The sequence below is a fragment of the Leucopleurus acutus genome (genome assembly GCF_964270905.1).
Source record: "Leucopleurus acutus genome assembly, chromosome: 1".
NCBI classification, from domain to species: Eukaryota; Metazoa; Chordata; class Mammalia; order Artiodactyla; family Delphinidae; genus Leucopleurus; species Leucopleurus acutus.
This window is the reverse complement of record NC_139142.1, coordinates 153,547,534-153,566,427: the sequence shown is the minus strand read 5'-3', so window position 1 is coordinate 153,566,427 and position 18,894 is coordinate 153,547,534. Positions and strand designations below refer to the sequence as shown.

The 18,894-nt window shown below is 35.5% G+C and overlaps 1 protein-coding gene across 2 annotated transcripts in view; it reads left to right on the top strand.

Annotated features, from left to right (window-relative positions):
• The window catches only part of LRRC28 (leucine rich repeat containing 28), a 185,868-nt gene that overhangs the window by 25,298 nt on the left and 141,676 nt on the right, over positions 1-18,894 (top strand). For both annotated transcript variants that reach the window (XM_082837704.1, XM_082837705.1), the window contains exons 4-5: positions 7,131-7,168; positions 7,831-7,968. In XM_082837704.1, coding sequence (XP_082693830.1) covers positions 7,131-7,168; positions 7,831-7,968 — 176 coding nt within the window. The remainder of the gene's footprint in view (positions 1-7,130; positions 7,169-7,830; positions 7,969-18,894) is intronic.

Here is an 18,894-nt window from a genome sequence, read left to right as displayed (position 1 = left end):
CGTACCATAAAATTTTAATCATACACTTTTAAAGTGTATGGTTCAGTGGTTTTGGTATATAAACAAGGTTGAGCAACCATTATCACTGTCTAATCCAGAACATTTTCATCACCCCAAAAGAAACCCATCAATAGTCATTCCCCTCCGCCAATTCCTTGTAACTCCCTAATAGGTGTGAACTGGTATCTTGTAGTTTTCATTTGTATTTTTCTAATGACTAATGATGTCTTTTCCTGTGCTTATTGGCCATTTGTATATTTTCTTTGGGGAAATCTATTCAAATCTGCTGTCCGTTTAAAAATTATTATCTAAGAGTGTTTTATGTATTTGGAATACCAGACCCTTATCATATATATCAGCAGTCCCCAACCTTTTTGGCACCAAGGACTGGTTTTGGGGAAGACAATTTTTCCATGGACGGGGTGGGGGCAGGTGGTTCAGGTGGTAATGCAAGCGATGGGGAGCAGTGGGGAGCGGCAGAGGAAGCTTCTCTTGCTCGCCTGTCGCTTACCTCCTGCTGTGTGGCCTGGTTCCTAATAGGGCACGGACAAGTACCGGTCTGCGGCCTGGGGGTTGGGGACCCCTGATATATATGATTTGCAAATATTTTCTCCCATTCTGTGGTTTATCTTTCACTTTCTTGATAAATTTTTATTTGGTTGCTTGTGTTTTGTTGTCATGTCTGAGAAACTTTCTAATCCAATGTCATGAAGATTTATCCCTCTTTTCTTATTTGAGTTGTATAATTTTAGCTCTTACATTTAGGTCTTTGATCCATTTTGAGTTAATTTTTGCATATGATATGATGTAGAAGTCTATGTTCTGTTTTTGCATGGGATATCCAGTTATCTCACCACCATTTATTGAGAAGGCTACTCTTTTTCCCCATTGAATTGTCTTGGCATGTTTGTTAAAAATCAGTTGACCATAGACACATGGGCATGTTTCTGGATTTTCACTTCTGTTCCATTGATCTGTATGTTTTATCTTTTTGCCAGTACTATGCAGACTTGATTACTCTAGCTTTGTAGTGAGTTTTGAAATTGAGAAGTATGGATCCTCCAACATTATCCTTATTTTTCAAAATTGTTTTAGCTATTCTAAATCCCTTGCATTTCCATGTGAATTTTAATATCCACTTGTCAATTCATGCAAAAAAAAAAAAAAACGCCAAATGTGATTGTTGATAACAACTACACTGAATCTTTAGATCAGTTTGTGGATTATTGCCATCTTAACAGTATTATGTCTTCTAATTTTTGAATGTGGGATATCTTTCTATTTATTTAGGTCTTCAGTTTCCTTCAACAGTTTTAAAATTTGAACATTGAACACTTTTCAGTGTAAAAATGCTGAATTTCTTCTCTTAGATTTTTTCTTTTTGATGCTATTGTACATAGAACTATATTCTTCTTTTTTTTTTTTTTCCCCACGGGCCTCTCACTGTTGTGGCCTCTCCCATTGCGGAGCACAGGCTCCAGATGCGCAGACTCAGTGGCCATGGCTCACGGGCCCAGCCGCTTCGCGGCATGTGGGATCTTCCCGGACTGGGACACGAACCCGTGTCCCCTGCATTGGCAGGTGGACTCTCAACCACTGCGCCACCAGGGAAGCCCAAGAACTGTATTCTTAATTTCACTTTAGAATTGTTCAGTACCTAGTATATAAAAATACAGTTGATTTTTGTATATTGATATTATATCCTCCAACCTTGCCAAATTCATTCATTAGCTCTTTTTTGTTGTTGAATTCCTTGGGGTTTTCTATATATAAGATCAAGTCATCTACCAGTAAAGAGTTGTATTTCTTCTTTTCTGATCTGTATGCCTTTTATTTCTTTTTCTTGCTTAGTTGCCCTGGCTAGAACATAGAATGTTGAATAGAAGTGATGAGACAAGACATCTTTGTGTTGTTCTTGTGCTCAGTTACCTTAGTGGTCAGCTAATGATCAAGCAGAGATTTCCTTACCTACCTGAATCTGCTAAGTCTCCCAGTCCTTGCTGAGGGTCTCTGTATATGTATTGTGGCATGCTTTCCCCTCTCATCTAGTTACTTGACAACTTTGCCTTAGACTTCACTTCTTATGTAGAACTTCAAGTCCAGCAGAGGTGAGAGCTTAGGGTCTTCTCTGGTCTTTCCTGAGCATATGTGCAGCTCTGGGCATGCATGTGACCTTCTAGATTTCTAGAAATATGTCAGTTTTTCAAAGTTCCTCTGGAAGGAACTCCCCAACGTTTTCATTTAAGGTTTTTGGTTGTCTATTGTTTGCTCCAGCTGTTATCTAGTGCCTCAGGCACCAGGGAAGTTAAACAATTGCCTGTAATTTATCTCAATTGGGGAAAGGGTTTTTGTACTGGGCAAGCTTCTAGTCAGATCAAGTTAAAAACAGCCTTGCAAGTGGGGTCTTTCAGAGATCCATGAGACAGTCAAATGACAGTTCTCTGGAAATGAACTCCAACTTGGTTCTGCCCCTTTAGGTACTAGCCAGGCTACTGCAATTGAAGTGAAAAGCAAAGTGATTTTCCAGGCTTCTGCAGAGGTGGAGAGTAGGGTATAGGACTGGGGCAAGTAAAAATACCCCAAAGTTCACAGCTTAGTCTTCTTACTGAGATTTTTGCCATTTTTCTTACATAAACCCTCCCTGTATTACTGCAAGTCTTTGGTTAATTTCCAGAGTTCTGTACATGTAGCTTCTGATAATTTTTGCCAATATTATTGTTGATTTTACAAATAAAGAGAATTTTTGGAGGTCCTTATTCTGCCACTTTTGATCTGAATTTGTAGTTTCATTAAAAACTGCCAAATAATTTCCCAGGTTGGCTGTACCATTTTACATTCTCCCCCGGCAATATGTGATTGTTCCAGTTTCTCCACATCTCACCTGCATTATTTTGTTGTCATTACTTAAAATTTTTGTCATTCAGATAGATGTGTGGTTTTATCTAATTATGGTTTTAATTTGTATTTCTCTAATGGCTTATAACGTTAATTTAACATCTTTTCAAGTACTTGTGATCTTTGTCTTTTCTTCAGTGAAATGTCTGTTCATGTCTATTGCTCATTTTCTATTTGGATATTTTTCTTTAGTTGTAAGAGTTTTAAGAGTTCTTTACATATTCTAGAAAACAGTCCTTGGTTGTATAGGTTGTTTACAAATATTTTCTCCCTCTGTATAACTTCTATTTTCATGTTCTTTTGTAGAGCAGAAGTTTTACATTTTGATGAGGTCCACTTTGTCAATTTTTGCTTTTATGTATCATGTTTTTAGTGTCAAATTTAAGAACTTTGTCTAGTCCTAGACCCTGAAGATTTTCTCCTGCTTTTTTTCTCTAAAAGTTGTATAGTTTTTTGCTTTACATTCATCTTCATAGTTCTGAAATGTGTATGTTTTGCCTTCTGGAATTAGAGTTCTTGGTTGTCAGTTACTTTTTTTCTTTCAACATTTTCATGGTGTTTATTGTCTTCTGGCTTGCATACTTTCTGAAGAGACATCTGCTGACATTCCTATATTTCTTCCTCAGTATGTAATGTGTCTCTTTTCCTTGGGCTACTTTGAAGAATGTCTGATTCTTCTATTGGTTTTCAGGGATTTGATTTTGATGTACTTTGTTGTGGTTTTCTTTTTCTTTATCCTTGACATTCATTGAGCTTCTTGGGTTTGTGTCTTTATAGTTTGCATCAAATTTGGATTTTTTAAACATATTTCTTTAGATATTTATTTCTATACCCTTATCTCTGGTCCCTGCTTCTGGGACTCTTACATGTTTGTTAGTTTAATATGGTCCCATAATCACTGACACACTGTTCAGTTCTATTCTTTTCAGTCTTTTTTTTTTTAATGTACTTCAGTTAGGACATATTATATTTCCCTGTCTTCAGGGTTGGTAGTATTTTCTTCTTCAGTATCTAATAAGTTGTTAGTCCAACCTAGTGAGATTTTCACTTAGTTTGTTGTATATTTGATCTCTAGAAGCTCTATTTGGTTCTTCTTTATATGTTAACATTTCTCTCACAATGTTTATATTTTTCTTTGAATACCCGAATATAGTTGTTATAGTTGTTTTGTTTTAAAGTTCTTACTTGCTAATTCCATCATTTGTGTCATACTGGTTCCGTTTGTATTAACTGTTTTTTATCCTAGTTATTGGTCACATTTTCCTAATTCTTAGCACTTTTTGGTTAGTTGCTGGGCCTTATGAATACTTTATTGTGTCTACACTTTGTTGTCTTCCTTTTTGTGGTGCTTTGTTCTGGCCTGCAGTTATTTGCAATTTAATTTGATCCTTTCATGGCCTGTCTTTATGCTTCTTAGGACAGGTCTAGAGTAACTTCTACTAAAGGGATAGTTTAGCCCTATTACCCACACAGGACCTTTCTAGAATCTCGTTTAAATGAACCAAGTGATCAACAAGGATTTGGTACACTTGCTGCTCAGAACTTGAATGCTTTCTAGCCCTGTATGAGCTCTGTGGACTGTTCAGCTGATAGGTTTTCAGTTACTTTTTGACTGGAGTGCATTATAGAATTCAGCTAAGAGTCAAAGGATCCCTTGAAGTTTTTTTTTTCAGTAGTGCCCTCTCCTCCAGAACTGTACCCACAACTTCCAGCTGCCTCAGGTTCCCTGAACTCTGATATGTTTCTTCATAACTCAGTGAGACTTCATTCTTTGTTTGGGATCCCATTTTTGTACCACAGTGCACAATTTGCCTCCAGGCATAAATCTGTGGACATAGTGTGGCTCACCTCACTTGTTTCTTCCCTCTCAGGGAACATAGTACTAGTTGCCTCTTGTCAGTATTAGAAAATAATTGTTTCATATATTCCATCTGGTTTTCTTGTTGCTTATAGCAATTAGGTAAATCTGGTCCTTATTATTTTGTCATGGCTGGAAGTATAAGTCCTGTTCCTTTAATAAAATTTTTTTTTTTTTTATTTTGGAGCAGTTTTTATTTACAGAAAAGTTGTAAAGATAGTAAGTACAGAGTTCCAGTATGCCCAGGTTTCTCCTGTTGTTAACATCTTACAATTTCATTGAACATTTGTCAAGACTAAGAAACTGACATTGCCATATTACTATTAAGTAAATATCTATATTTAATTTTATTAAAAAACTGCCAAACCATTTTCCAAAGTGGCTGTACAGTCATGCATTCCCACCAGCAGTGAATGGGAGTTCCTGCATTATTTGAGTAGAAAAATAACATGATGAAAACCAGTTACGTCAAAACACCAACATTTTAACTACTTTGAAATTACAAAAATTAAGTAGACAAAAGTGACTTAAAATTGCTAAGCCTTTGATTACAAATGACTTATGATAACAATAATAATTATAACAGTGGCATTCATGGAACTCCGTTCTAAGGGCTTTACATTTATTAATTCATTTAATGCTCACAGCATCCCTATGTTGTTGGTGCTGTTATCCTCTACTTCGGTAGATTAAGAAAGTGAAAAGGTCAGTAATTTTCCCCTGGTCACATAGATATTAAGGTACAGGTGGTCTGGCTCCAGAACCTACTCTGATCCACTTTACCAGTGATGATTCTTCATCAGCTGCACATCAGAGCAACTTGAGTTGAGATGGCCTTGGACATCTATATTTTGAAGACCACTGGTGATTCTAACGTGTAGTCAGGATTGAGAACATTCTAAACTACCATTTACTGCTTTTCATTATAATGTAGATAAATTTATTATGTTAAAATATACTTTTTGATTTTAATGATAATAGTACTTTAGTTCATATTTTGACTTGGACATTTTAAGGTCCTTTTTTGTAGGTAGAATTGGAGTTGAGGCAAAAATTTTGTGGATTACTGAAAAATCAGTTATCTATTTTGGTGTCTAGGCACTCTGCCTTTTGTGTAATACATGCAAATGTGTGTGTATACTTATATATATATATATATATAGTCTTTCGGCATAAAGAATTTTTAGAGTAATCTGTTAAAGTAGTTAGATATTTCTTCCTAAAAGTAATGTTTAAAGAATATTGATTTTAAAATATGGAAACATTCTAAAAAAAGTAAAATATGGAATCATTCTTTATACACAAAGCAAGGAATAAAATGAATCATAGAATGATGTAATTGTTTAAATTGTGTTAGGCCCAGCAAGTTAATACCTACACAGAATTGATTTAATCCAGCATATAAAAATCTTCTTAAATTTATTAATTTTGTATCTTTCTTATTCTGTGTCATTGACATTTTAACATTTGATATCAGGCTAAAATATATAGAAGAAATATTTTAAATTCTATTTAAGATATACTATATGAAGAGTGATTATGAGGTATAATAAATAAGACAACAGGTTTGAAAATACTTTATCAAAATCTAGTTCTCTGGCCTCAAAATCAATGATCTAAATTTATTTTTAAAATTATTATTATGTGATTTTCATTGGTCACTGTTGTTTTGCTCTAAATAGTTGGCTGCCGACTATTGCATGAAGTCTCCACCAGAGAGTGCTAAAGATACTTCTTTAGTGGGGAATGTTATTTACTTAGACTTGCCTGGACTTGTCAGCCGGGTAGACTTTTTTTTTTTCTGAGAAAAGAATTTGATTTCTTATTTACAAAATTCCTCTTGCTGTGAAATATATTATGTACCTTGACAGTTGAATATTTCTACAGATATCATAAATGATGAGTATTTAATTGCTTCATTTTTGGTTCTCCATACTGGCTTGAAATATCTTTGATTATTTTGTGAAGTTATCCTTTAAAAACTAAAAGTTGCATTTTCCTTTGCACAATAGGTGTTGACTTTTCTCTACACAATAGATGTGTTTTTGAAAACCTGAATAATTTAAAATGAACTAGAGAAACTAGTAATTTGTTTTATGAGGTTGAAAAAAATACTGTATTGTGTGTTTTAATTTTAAAATAGCAACTAAATTAACAAATAGTTTTAATATTTGCAATTCTAGCATACAATATTATTCTCAAAGTATTATTAATTATCCGTGATGACCATATAGTTTGTGTTACACATTTAGAGTAGGGTATGAAAGAAAATCTGGTCCCTTTATATTTGATAAATCTCTAAGTGAGCATTTTACAGAGTGATTATCTAGCAGAAGTACTGAATGATAACAGCTGTTTTTCCCTTCTTTTCCTCTAGGTATCTTCACTCAAATAACATAGTTGTGGTTCCAGAAGGTACGTGCACTTCAAGTTTTTAGTTAGGAGGTGCTATAGTTTAAATAGTAGAACAGATAGTATGGTGCTATTATAGTTTATAATAGTAGAACAGATTGTCTCTTTAAACCAATTTTGGTTGGAAAATTAGGGAATTTTAATTATAGAGCATCTTTATTAGTTTCAAAGCTTTTTTTCCTCTAATTAGTAATCCAGTTAACTGTTACGATTAAATTAAATTTAAGAAGTCTAAAATGGTTATAATGGTTAGGTAAAAATTTATTATCAAATAAACTGTCATTGGGTAAATAATAAAATGATAACTTTTAAGTTTAATAAATCCAGTTAAGCATTTTGGTTAGATAAAAAAGACTTTATATATTTCATGAATTATTTATTCAAGTAATTTTTACATTGTTTTAACATTTTTATTCGTGCTGTTTTTAAACTTACTTTATATCAAGGTAGAAGTGTTATCACTTCATAAAATTTAGTTTGATACTATACTCTAATAAAAATTTTTAAAAATTTTAGTTTGATATATGTTTTTACTATTATGTCAGCCCTGGAGACAGGGATATTAAGCATTAAAATATTTAAATTTGGGGTACTTGCATTAAAGTTTGGTGTTAAAACACTTGGGTCAAATTAATCATGCTTTTACCCTTCTTTTCTCTTCGAAGCCATTGGGTCCCTTGTAAAACTACAGTGTTTGGATCTTAGTGACAATGCCTTAGAAATTGTTTGCCCAGAAATTGGTCGTCTGAGAGCTTTACGTCATCTTCGATTAGCTAATAACCAACTGCAATTCCTACCTCCAGGTAATCATAGTCTGTAGCACACGAGCTTTTTGTATATTACAAGTCTATTTTTATTAATATTTCTTACTTTGTGTCTAGGCAGTGGGCTTTAGATATATTTGTAAGTATTTGATTGTCTACTTGTTTGAAGATGACACTAAGGAATGTGGATGAAATATGACTCAGAGTCTTTTCCTTGATGCAGGTATGAGAAGGTGGCATTTATGTTTTCAGCTACAACTACTACAGTTGTGCATTGGAATCAATGCTCCTTCAAATCACTGTCCTGGTGAAATATTTGTATCAAAAGCTACTTCAGTTCTGAATTTCACATAGGAGAATCTATATGAACTTTGCATTTTAGTGTCCCAAAAGCAGATACATACAGTGTTTTCTCTCATTCTCTAGTGAGATAAATGATGTACATTAACTTGGATTTAATGTGAAATCATACTAGAATTTAGTAGCAGAATTTAAGTTTGAGTCCTAGAATTGTCAGTTCTGCCTTCTGGTCATCCTATTAGATTATGATGTACCTATTGATAGTACCAAAATCCTGCATTCTCCTGAGCTACCATTAAACCCTTTGACTTTCTTACAAAGTGTATTCAGAGACCTTCCTTTGTGAACCCACACATTTGCAGATTCCTCTGTCCTGTGTCATTTCGCATATTTTTTAAAAAGTGAAGTATGATCTTAAAAAAAAACTTGTGCTTCAGGTATTACATAAGAGTTACTCTGCATTCAAAAATGAGCAAAAAAAATACAGATGTCACTCACATTGGCTGGGATTATTTCTTCCTAGTAACTCAGGAATACCAGCTAGTCTTTTAGTGTATCCGAGTGAAATGTGTGACTCAACCAAAATTACAAATTACTACCTGTCACAGAACTTCAGGGACATGTGAAACTGTTAAAAACTATTCATGTTAAATCCATGAATGAATTTATAATTTAAAAAATACTTTCTCCAAAGTTTTTCAAGTACAGAAATTTCTAAATGAAACACAGTAGCTGATTAATTTTTAGACTTTATGTGCTGACTTTCATATATAGGTTCAATATTGTATACAAAAATGATAATTAGTATAGCAGTTGACTCTGCTTAAAAAAATATTTTTTAACCTCATATAATAAGAGTCTTCCTTTTTCCAACTCTACTTAATACAAAAATTTTCAGTATGGTGTGGGAATATAATCTTTAAATTTTATTGTATGTAATCAGACTCAGTGGTGTTTCATCATTCTAGCTTTCATCAAGTTTATGTATTCACATACTCAGGAAATTAGATTCTCTTTCAGAGATTGTCTAGAAAATATATCAACAAAGATAACACTTTAGATTTTCAGGGTATTTTCATATATGAAACTTACACAAGATACATTATAGAGTCAAAACGCATGGATATAATACTGAATATTTTAGATTTTCATAGTATTTTCATATATGAAGTTTATACAAGATATGTTGTAGAATCGAAATGCAGTATAGGTATAGTACTGTATTCATAAGCCCCTTTTTCGATACATTTAAAGAACGTCTGAGTAACACAACTCTCTGTTAAAACATTATTCTTTGTTTTCCATTTTCCTGTCTTTTCCTGTAATGTAAGAACATTTTGTGGTAAAATGTGGCCATTTCCTTCCATTATATACTCTCAGAGGTTAAGGATATATTACTAATGTCATTGACTGCTTCCTAGTAACCAGTGGAGGGTATAGGTTTCCTGACTACTTTAATATGATTTTAAATTTATATTTCACCTGTTTCATAATAGATTTGAGGCATTTACTTCTGATTTTATTTCCCTAGCTTATTTCTTTTGTTTGTGTTTGGTTTTGCTTGTTTTGAGTAAAATTGCATACAGTAATAGCTGTGTATTTTGAGTAGAAACTTTTGATTAAACTATGTATAGACTTTTTTTTTCTAGGCCATCATAAGTAGCAATGCACTAGATCTTACTAATTCTTTGAATAACTTTATGTATCTCTTTATGAGGTAATTTCAAGTGTTATGATTTGAATGGTAGAGGGGCTAGGTACACATCCCCCAAGTGTTTGACCGTCTTTGGGGACATACTATGGAAAAGTTATTTTAACTGCAGTAAAAAATGTGAGGGACTGCCATATAGTGTCCATTTGATGACAGTAGACTCCAGTTGATGTCTGATCGTTAGCCTCTTCTACCTAGTCCATGTTATTAGTATAGACTTCTTACGTGTTATATTCCTGTGAAAGACTTAATATTTTATTATGTGTATTTTTTTGTGGTTGAAAAACCGTTGAATGTAATTTCACATTCAGTATTTAAAATTTGAAAATTTAAGAGCAGTATTTGAAAAATTTTAAGCATTTAAAATATCTAAATGGATAATAGAGAGTTTTAAAATTAGGATCTAAGAATGGATTACAGGGGCTTCATGAATGCCCTCAAATTGTATGGACAGTTTGGTGTTTGTGAGTGTGTACATATTGCTGTGAAGAAGATCCAATGTTTTTATCAGTTTCTCAAACAGATCCATTACTCATATAGTTGATTCTCTTGGGTTGTTTGCCAATACCCATTCTTTGGGAATGTCCCTTTCCCCCATTCTATTGGATTGCAGAGTACTGCCGTTTTTCTACCTTGTGACATTGCTTTCTCTCCACAGTTGATTGGTCCTGGTGTAGGTACCTGACCCAAGCAGGACCATTTCTCTCCCTGGGCATTTTGAAAAGGACAGTGTGGGAGAAGGAAAGAGAACAAGAGAGAACAGTGGAGGCTGAGAAAGAAAATCAGGCTCTATTTCTCTCTGGGCTTCTATACAGTACTGTATAATCTTGTGAGGTCTGGGAGTAGCCATGTGGACTGGGAAACAAGGAGAGAAAGATGAAGTAAATAACTAGAAAGAAGATGGAGGCAGAGACTTCCTAAGTTTTCTTTAATTTCCCAATCACTGATTCTGTTCTTAAGGCCCATAGACTTTGCGCTTAAGCTAACTCTAGTTGGCTTCTGTGAATTGTCAACAAAAGAGCTCCATGTAACATAGCTGCCCCAAAGGCTTAAAACAGCCTGTCTTGGGGTATAGGATTAATTGTATATTGAACTCCCTATTTACTTAACTGTTATGCTTTGAAATTGCAAAAGCTCTTATTAATAGTAGGAAGTCCAGGGTTAGCAACAGCACGATCAGTAGTATGCCTGTGAAGTGGTTCATTCTGTCATCTGTTTTTTCCTTTTTGTAGTATGCTTTGTACCCTTTCTATTATATATATATATATATATATATATATATATATATACATATTTTTTTTTTTTAACCTGAACTCAAGTAATTTTGGAGGAAGTACAGAGAACATTGGCGTGGGGTGATGATGGGTATAGAAATGTGAAGACAGGCTATAAAGAGTATGTTGTTAAGTCAGTATAGGGAAAGTGTACTGCCCTCTTTGGCCCCATAGCTGGGCCTGAGAAACTGACGTTAAGACAGATTAACAGCAGAAAAGTATACAGATTTTATTTAGTAATTTTTACATGTACACAGGAGCCTTCATAAGAAAAATGAAGACCCAAAGAAGTGTAGTTAGAACCAAACACATATATACTAGGTTGGACAATGAGTAATAAATTGTGAAAATGGACAAGACAAAGGAGTTTGTGCAAGGGCAGTTATTTGCAGAAAAGTGACTAGGAAGATAAGGTTTGGTTTAACAAGGTTTGTTTGTTGTTTGGCCTCACCTCCCTGTCTCTGGTCATAAGAATGTCTTCCTTCCTCCTGGTATGGGGGTTACACCTTTTGCATGGGAATTTTATCTCCTGCTTTCAGGAAGAAGAAGGAAGCTTAGAGTGCCCTTCTTGCATCTGCTGTTTTTCAGTGCCTTTAACTTAAAATAATCAGTACACCAGGATGGCATATTTTGGGGTGGCATACTCTGAACTCCTACACCAGCCACCACAGTGGGCAACTAGAGCTTAATTCTGTGTGAAACATATCCCTCAGAATCATCACACTAAAGTGCTGAAAGAGCTACAGTACTTCAACATCAACTTCCAAAAATTATGGTTGAGAGCTGATTGGGTGGGAGGGTGGGTGTTAATTCTCTGTTACTTCTGGCATGCTGCACATGTACACACATGGACAGAGCAGCAGCCTTCTGCAGTTTCAGAAAAGTCCTCAGCCACAGTGATATGGATACTGGTAGTGGAGCTATGGCCAGAAAACACTGAAGTGGTCCACCTAGGTAATATGTGTGGAGCTCTGACAAGCTCTCACAGACATCATGAACCATGGATGGAGAGAGGTGCTTGGTACATCTGCTTTCAAAATCTTCCAGACTTGGTCCATAGACCCCAACCTGAAAGATAAGACTAATTTAATAGTTTGGGTTTAACTTGGTTCCAAATTACCTCCCCCCCAAAAAAAATCTTCTGGCTAATGTTATTGAAATCATAGTCTGTGGTGTAAGAACTTTGGAACCTGAAGCACTATTTTTCTGAGCAGATCCAGTCCCTCCTCCCTTTTTTTCAATAACTTTGTATATTATTTGGCAATGAGTATTGTGGGTTTATATTTTAAATACCATATGGAAAAGGTTAAATGAATATTTTGGCTTTTTTTTTACTGTGATACTTAAAAATTTTTAATTTTTGTTTATTTTTCACAAGTAAAAATTGTACATATTTAAAGTATACAGTGTGATGTTTTGACATATGTATATATTGTGAAATGATTACTACAATTGAACTAATTAACGTATTTGTTACCTCCCAGAGTTACCTTTTGTGTGAGTGTGTGGTGAGAACACTTAAGATCTACTCTCTTAGCAAACTTCAAATACACAACACACTATTATTCAGTTGCCTTTTAAAAAAACTTTTTATTGTGGTAAATTTTAAGCACAATCAAAAGTAGACAGAATAGAATAGTAAGCCCCCATATACCCAATACCTAACTTTAACAATTACCATGGCTTTCTCCTCTCTTGTATTATTTTTCTTTTAACTTTTGTTCTTCATATTTTTGTCCTCTCAAGGTTTTTTTTTGTTTTAATTGGGGTAAAATTTACATACAGTGAAATGCTCAAGTGTACAATTCTTGAATTTTGATAAATGTATATACCCATGTAACCAACATCTTATTTGAGATACAGAACATTTCCATTAACCCAGAATGTTCTCTTACGCCATTTCCAGTCAATCAGTTTGCTATAGGCAAACCCTATTCTGATTTCTCTTACCATAGATTAATTTTGTCTGTTGTTGAAAATAATATAAATGGGAACATATAGTATGTTCTCTGTTTGACTTCTTTCACTCAAAATAATGGTTTCAAGATGCATCCATGCTGTTGCATGTGTCAGTAGTTCATCCTGTTTTATTGCAGAGTAGAATTCCATTGTATAAACATACAATTTATAATTTACTTTCCTCTTAATGGACATGTCAGTTTTTTCTAGCTTTGGGCTATTATCAGTAAAACTAATATAAACATTCTTGTATAAGACTTTTTATGGATATATGTTTTTATTTCTCTTGGGTAAATACCTATTAGCAGAAATGTGATTCATAATATAGGTATATGCTTAAGTTTATAAGAAATTGCCCAGCAGTTTTTAAAATAGTTATACCATTTTACACTTCTCACAGAAATATATGAGAGTTCTAGTTACTCTGCATGTTTGCTAGTATTTAGTGTTGTCTGTTTTTGGCTTTGTTTATTTTAGCTGTAGTAATAGATGTGAAGTTACATTACATTGTTTTAATTTGTATTTAATTGAATGTGTCTTTCCCTCTTGACTAATGGTATTGAGCACCTTCTAATGTATTCGTGGACTATTCCAAATCTTCTTTTTGAATTGTAGGCGGTATCTCCCTACTTTACAGACCAGTGGCCAGATTTAGGTTGCTGAAGAACTCTCTTTGCTCTCTAGTTCTGCCCCTTGCTTTCTGTGCCTTGAGAGCTCTTTTAGCCCTGCTGCCCCATCGTTGGCCTGTGTATGGCTGCCCTGTACTCTGAAGGTGGGTCTTGCCTCTGCAAAGTTTCTCTTGGCTTTCCTGTTATCTTCCATTCCTCAAGTCTTCCTTAGCTCAAAGCCTAGAGGACTTTAGAGAGATGATCTCAGCTCTCTTCTCTTGCCCCCATTTTTGGTGAAAACTAGTGGAAAAGAGTTTGTGTGAAGGGGGGCCAGGTAGTTCATACAGCCTCTCTCTGTGTCTGGGGCTGCTCTGGATTCTATGCTGGTATGCCAGTCCCCACATAGCCCTTCAAAGTTAGACTGGTTTCTTTTTAGTGCTTGTCTGTGGCAGATTCTTTGTCCTCCCATTACAGTCAAGGGTGATAGCAACTGGAAATCTCTTCTGTTTTAAAATGGGCTTATCACTTTTTGGAGTTGATTTTGGTTTCTGGGTGTCCTCAGTCTCTGAAAAATTTTAAAAACTATAATTATGTAGCTTATCCAACTTCTTTTCATGGTTAGGGTGTAAGTGACAACTCTTTTGACTTTTTATTTTCTTACTGGCATTAAGTTCTCCTCCCTCACAGGCTACCACAATTTGGTTTTTGTTCCTCTCTACTTTTCTTTCTCTACCTACTTTCTGTCTTCTTTTGGATTACTTGAGTACGTTTTAGTGTTCCATTTTATTTCCTCTACTGGTTTTTCTTTACAGTTTACAATATGCACCCTTAACTTATTACAGCTTACTTAGGATACTGTACCACTTAATATAAATTTTAAGAACCTTCCAGGGACTTCTCTGGTCGTCCAACGGTTAAGAATCCACTTTCCCGTGCTGGGGATGCGGGTTTGATCCCTGGTCGGGGAACTAAGATCCCACATGCTGTAGGGCTACTGAGCCTGCGTGCCACAACTAGAGAGCCCATGTGCTCTGGAGCCAGCATGCCACAACTAGAAGTCTTCGTGCTGCAATGAGGAGCCCATGTGCCGCAACTAAGACCTGAAGCAGCCGAAAATAAATGAATAAATAGTAAAATAAAAAAGAACCTTCCAATAGTATACTTCCACTTACCCTCCTTCCTTTGTGTTATTGTATCATGTATTTTATATCTATATATGTTATGAACCCCACAATATAATGTTTATTTTGCAGTGGTCAGTTATCTTTAAAGGAAATCACAATAATTTTTTAAAAAGATATTCTTTGTATTTACCCATATATTTACCATTTCCTGTACTCTTCATTCTTTCTTGTAGATCTCTTTTTTATTTGGTATCATTTCTCCTCAGCCTAAAGTATTGATACTTTAATATTTCTTGTAGTGCAGTTCTACTGTCATAGTTCTACTGAACTATGTCACTTTCTCTTAATGCAAAAATGTCTATTTCACCTTTGACTTTGAAGCATGTTTTCTCAGGATATAGGGGTCTGGGTTGACAATTTTTTTAGCACTTTAAAAGACAGCTTTCCATTGTCTTCTGATCCCATTGTTTCTGATGAGAAGTCAGTTGTAATTTGTATCATTGTTAGCCTATATATGTCTTCTTCTATGGCTATATTAAAATTTTTCTCTTTATCTTTGGTGTTAGCAGTTTGTCTATGATGTACCATGATGTAGGATTTTTTATATTTATCCTGCAAGGGCTTTTCTTGATTCCCAAATTGGGAAGTTTCCTGTTACCTGTTATTATTTCTTTATATATTTTTCTGCCCCACATTTTTTTTTTCTTTCAAGAACTCCAGTTACACACATTAGATCATTTGATAATGTTTCACAGGTCACTGAGGCTTTTTTCTTTTTTAATCTTTTTTTTTTCTCCTTATCTAGAGGTTGGATGGTATCTGTATATCTGTCTTCTACTCCAGTAACTTCTTTTGTGATCTCGCATATGTTATTTATTAAGCCCCTCTTCACCGTCTCACAGCTTTTTCCTCTTTGGTACCTTGTCTTGCATTTTCCAGCTGCTTCAGCCTCCCAAACTGTGATCTCTGTCTCTTTAGCACTGTGAGACTGCAAGGTTCTACTTGGGTTCCACTTCCCTGTGTTGTGGGCAAGAAAGCCTTGTCCAGCTTGGGACACAAGGGGTGTTTACCTTATTTCAATGATCAGAGTCCTTTGTTTCCTGTTTGTTGCTTGAAAGCAGTTGCCTCATATATTTTTGACTAGTCTTATTGCTATATTTTGGTGGGAGGGAAGTCTGGTGTCAGTGTCCCTGTCATATCTGGAAGTGGAAGTCCTATTAGATGTTCTTTGATTTCTCATCTTATTGCTTACCTGCATTCTTATATATATATAACTTGTATGCCATTTAAACATTTATATGTTGCCTTCTCATACTTCCAGTATCAAAACTATAACATTATTTGTTACAGAATAAATTTAAACTCATTTTCTTCCAAAGGCTTTTTCTAACTTAAGTAAAATTACATTATCTATTATGATATAATAAAGGGTTACTGGAGAAAGATTTCCATCGGTGCAGAGCAACTTGCCAAATACTTTGTGATTCACCATTGGCCACAAAGGCCAATGGATATTAGAAGAATCAGAAAATCCAGCTGCCCCTTGATAGTAAAGAGAATCCTTATGCTGTGATTCACTATAAACTCTGTGAATTCCCATGAGAGAAGATTATGGTAACAGACAAACAACAAAATGTCACTGGGAGTCAGAAAAGATGTTGCTTACATCTGCAATATAAATCAGCCTGTTATTTTTTTAAATGGTTTTATCTTTGAAAAATTGTTCTGCATACCAAGAAGGGAAGGATTTTTTAGCCCAAATTGAAAATATTAAAGCATTCTAGAGGCTTCCCTGGTGGTGCAGTGGTTAAGAATCTGCCTGCCAATGCAGGGGACATGGGTTCGAGCCAGGTCTGGGAAGGTCCCACATGCCGCGGAGCAGCTAAGCCCGTACGCCACAACAACTGAGCCTGCGCTCTAGAGCCCACGTGCCACAACTACTGAGTCTGCATGCCATAACTATTGAAGCCTGCTTGCCTAGAGCCTGTGCTCCACAGCAAGAGAAGCCACCGCAATGAGAAGCCCTTGCACTGCAACGAAGAGTAGCCTCCGCTCAACGCAAGTAAAGAAAGCCCGCGTGCAGCAACGAAGACCTAATGCAGCCAAAAATAAATAAATAAATAAATTTATAAAAAAAGAAAAGCAGTCTATGTTGTACTTAAATGGATAAAAGCATGCAAAAACAGAAATACATACTACATATAACTAGCATGAATTGTTCTAAAACTGAGGCTTCAAGTATGGTCAAGTTTATCATTTTTTCTTAAAATTTATTTGTCCTCCAGTTGAGCCTCTGTTGCTTTATTAAAATGAAATTTAGTATCTCTTCTTAGCTCTGTCCTGTTGCCACCAAATTATTCTGAAATCTTTATGCTCACTGGTCTAATGTGGAGGTTGGGGTCAGCCTTCTTCCTACAGAGGACAGGCTTCCTAGGAAGCCCAATCACTCTGGAGCTTCCCCTGTTGCTTGCTGCCCACCTGCTGAAAATTCATTGACATAGTCTGACAGATAGTAGTGAAGGCTTCTGTGACTCTTCAGAGGTGCTGGCCCCGCTCCTGTAGGTACAGGCCTGGTCAGAGGTGCTCCACGTTTGCATTCTGTGGGTTTCAGTTTCTAGGAATGATGGGTGGCCCTGGGAACACTGGGTCAGCCCTGGTTTCACTGTGCCTGTGCTCTTTCTTCTTTAGTGATCAACTGAAAGGGAGAAGAGAGCAGCTTTCTTTTTGAATCCTCAAAGCACAAAGGATCTTACTGTGCCACTACCGCCAAATAATCAAGGTTGTTCACCCCCCGTACTACCCTCCTTGGGTGGATACCATAGTAATTCAGGGTGATTTACCCTCCTAGTGAGATAGCTTTTCACTGATTACACATCAGTACTGGCAAAATAGCTAGCTAGCACTTTTCTCACTAAAAAAATGTAAATAATTAATCTCTGGCAGAGTCCCATCTGGTGTTACCAGGCTATATGTGTATAGTCATCAATATATGTAAATAGATTTTCTCTATTTTACAGGGTTATCTACATGACCTGGGGCACTTACTGTTTCACCTACTCAACAGAAAAGTATTTGTTGGTTCAAAATACCATACTGTGTACTAGAGGAACTGGGGACAGTGAAGGGGGACAAAATCCAGAGCCAGGTTTCAAAGGAGCTTATAATATTTTATTTATTTTTTGGCGGTACGTGGGCCCTTCACTCCTGTGGCCTCTCCCGTTGCGGAGCACAGGCTCCGGACGCGCAGGCTCAGCGGCCATGGCTCACAGGCCCAGCCGCTCTGCGGCATGTGGGATCCTCCCGGACCGGGGCACGAACCCATGTCCCCTGCATCGGCAGGCGGACTCTCCACCACTGCGCCACCAGGGAAACCCAAGGAGCTTATAATATTTTATTGTCAAATAGTTTAAACTGTGAACTTCCAAGAAGAGACTAGGTGGAGAAGAGAGAGAAAGAAGTATTGAGTAGTTGGTCATTATCTTGGTAGTGTGCCAAGTGGTTCAGATATCCACTTTGGCAACTAATGGATAGAGGGATAAAACTCTAGCAATCTACCTACCCTCGGTTTGCTAGGTGACCACTGAATAAATTGTCTACCAGAGTCCTAAACTCATATTCATAACCTGTTCTTTTAGTGTCTCATAGAATTCTATCTACTTTTTTAGTCTCTTTGTAGCACATATAGTACTTTATTTGTAAAGTTAACTTTATACTATATAGTTAAACATATATTAGTAACTTTATAGTATTATATAGATTTTTAATTCAGACTTTTACATAAAATTATTTTGGTGTACTAGATTAGATAAAACAGATTTATCAGAAAAAAATTCTGTCAATACTATTACACATTGTAAAATCTGTTTACAAATAGAGTTAAAACTTTTAAATTGTATTTAAAAACTTACAAGTTTTGAAAATTCAGCAAAAGTCTTAGAATCAAAATGACCATTAAAATTCTTCTAAAAGTAAAAATTGTTTTCTGGACT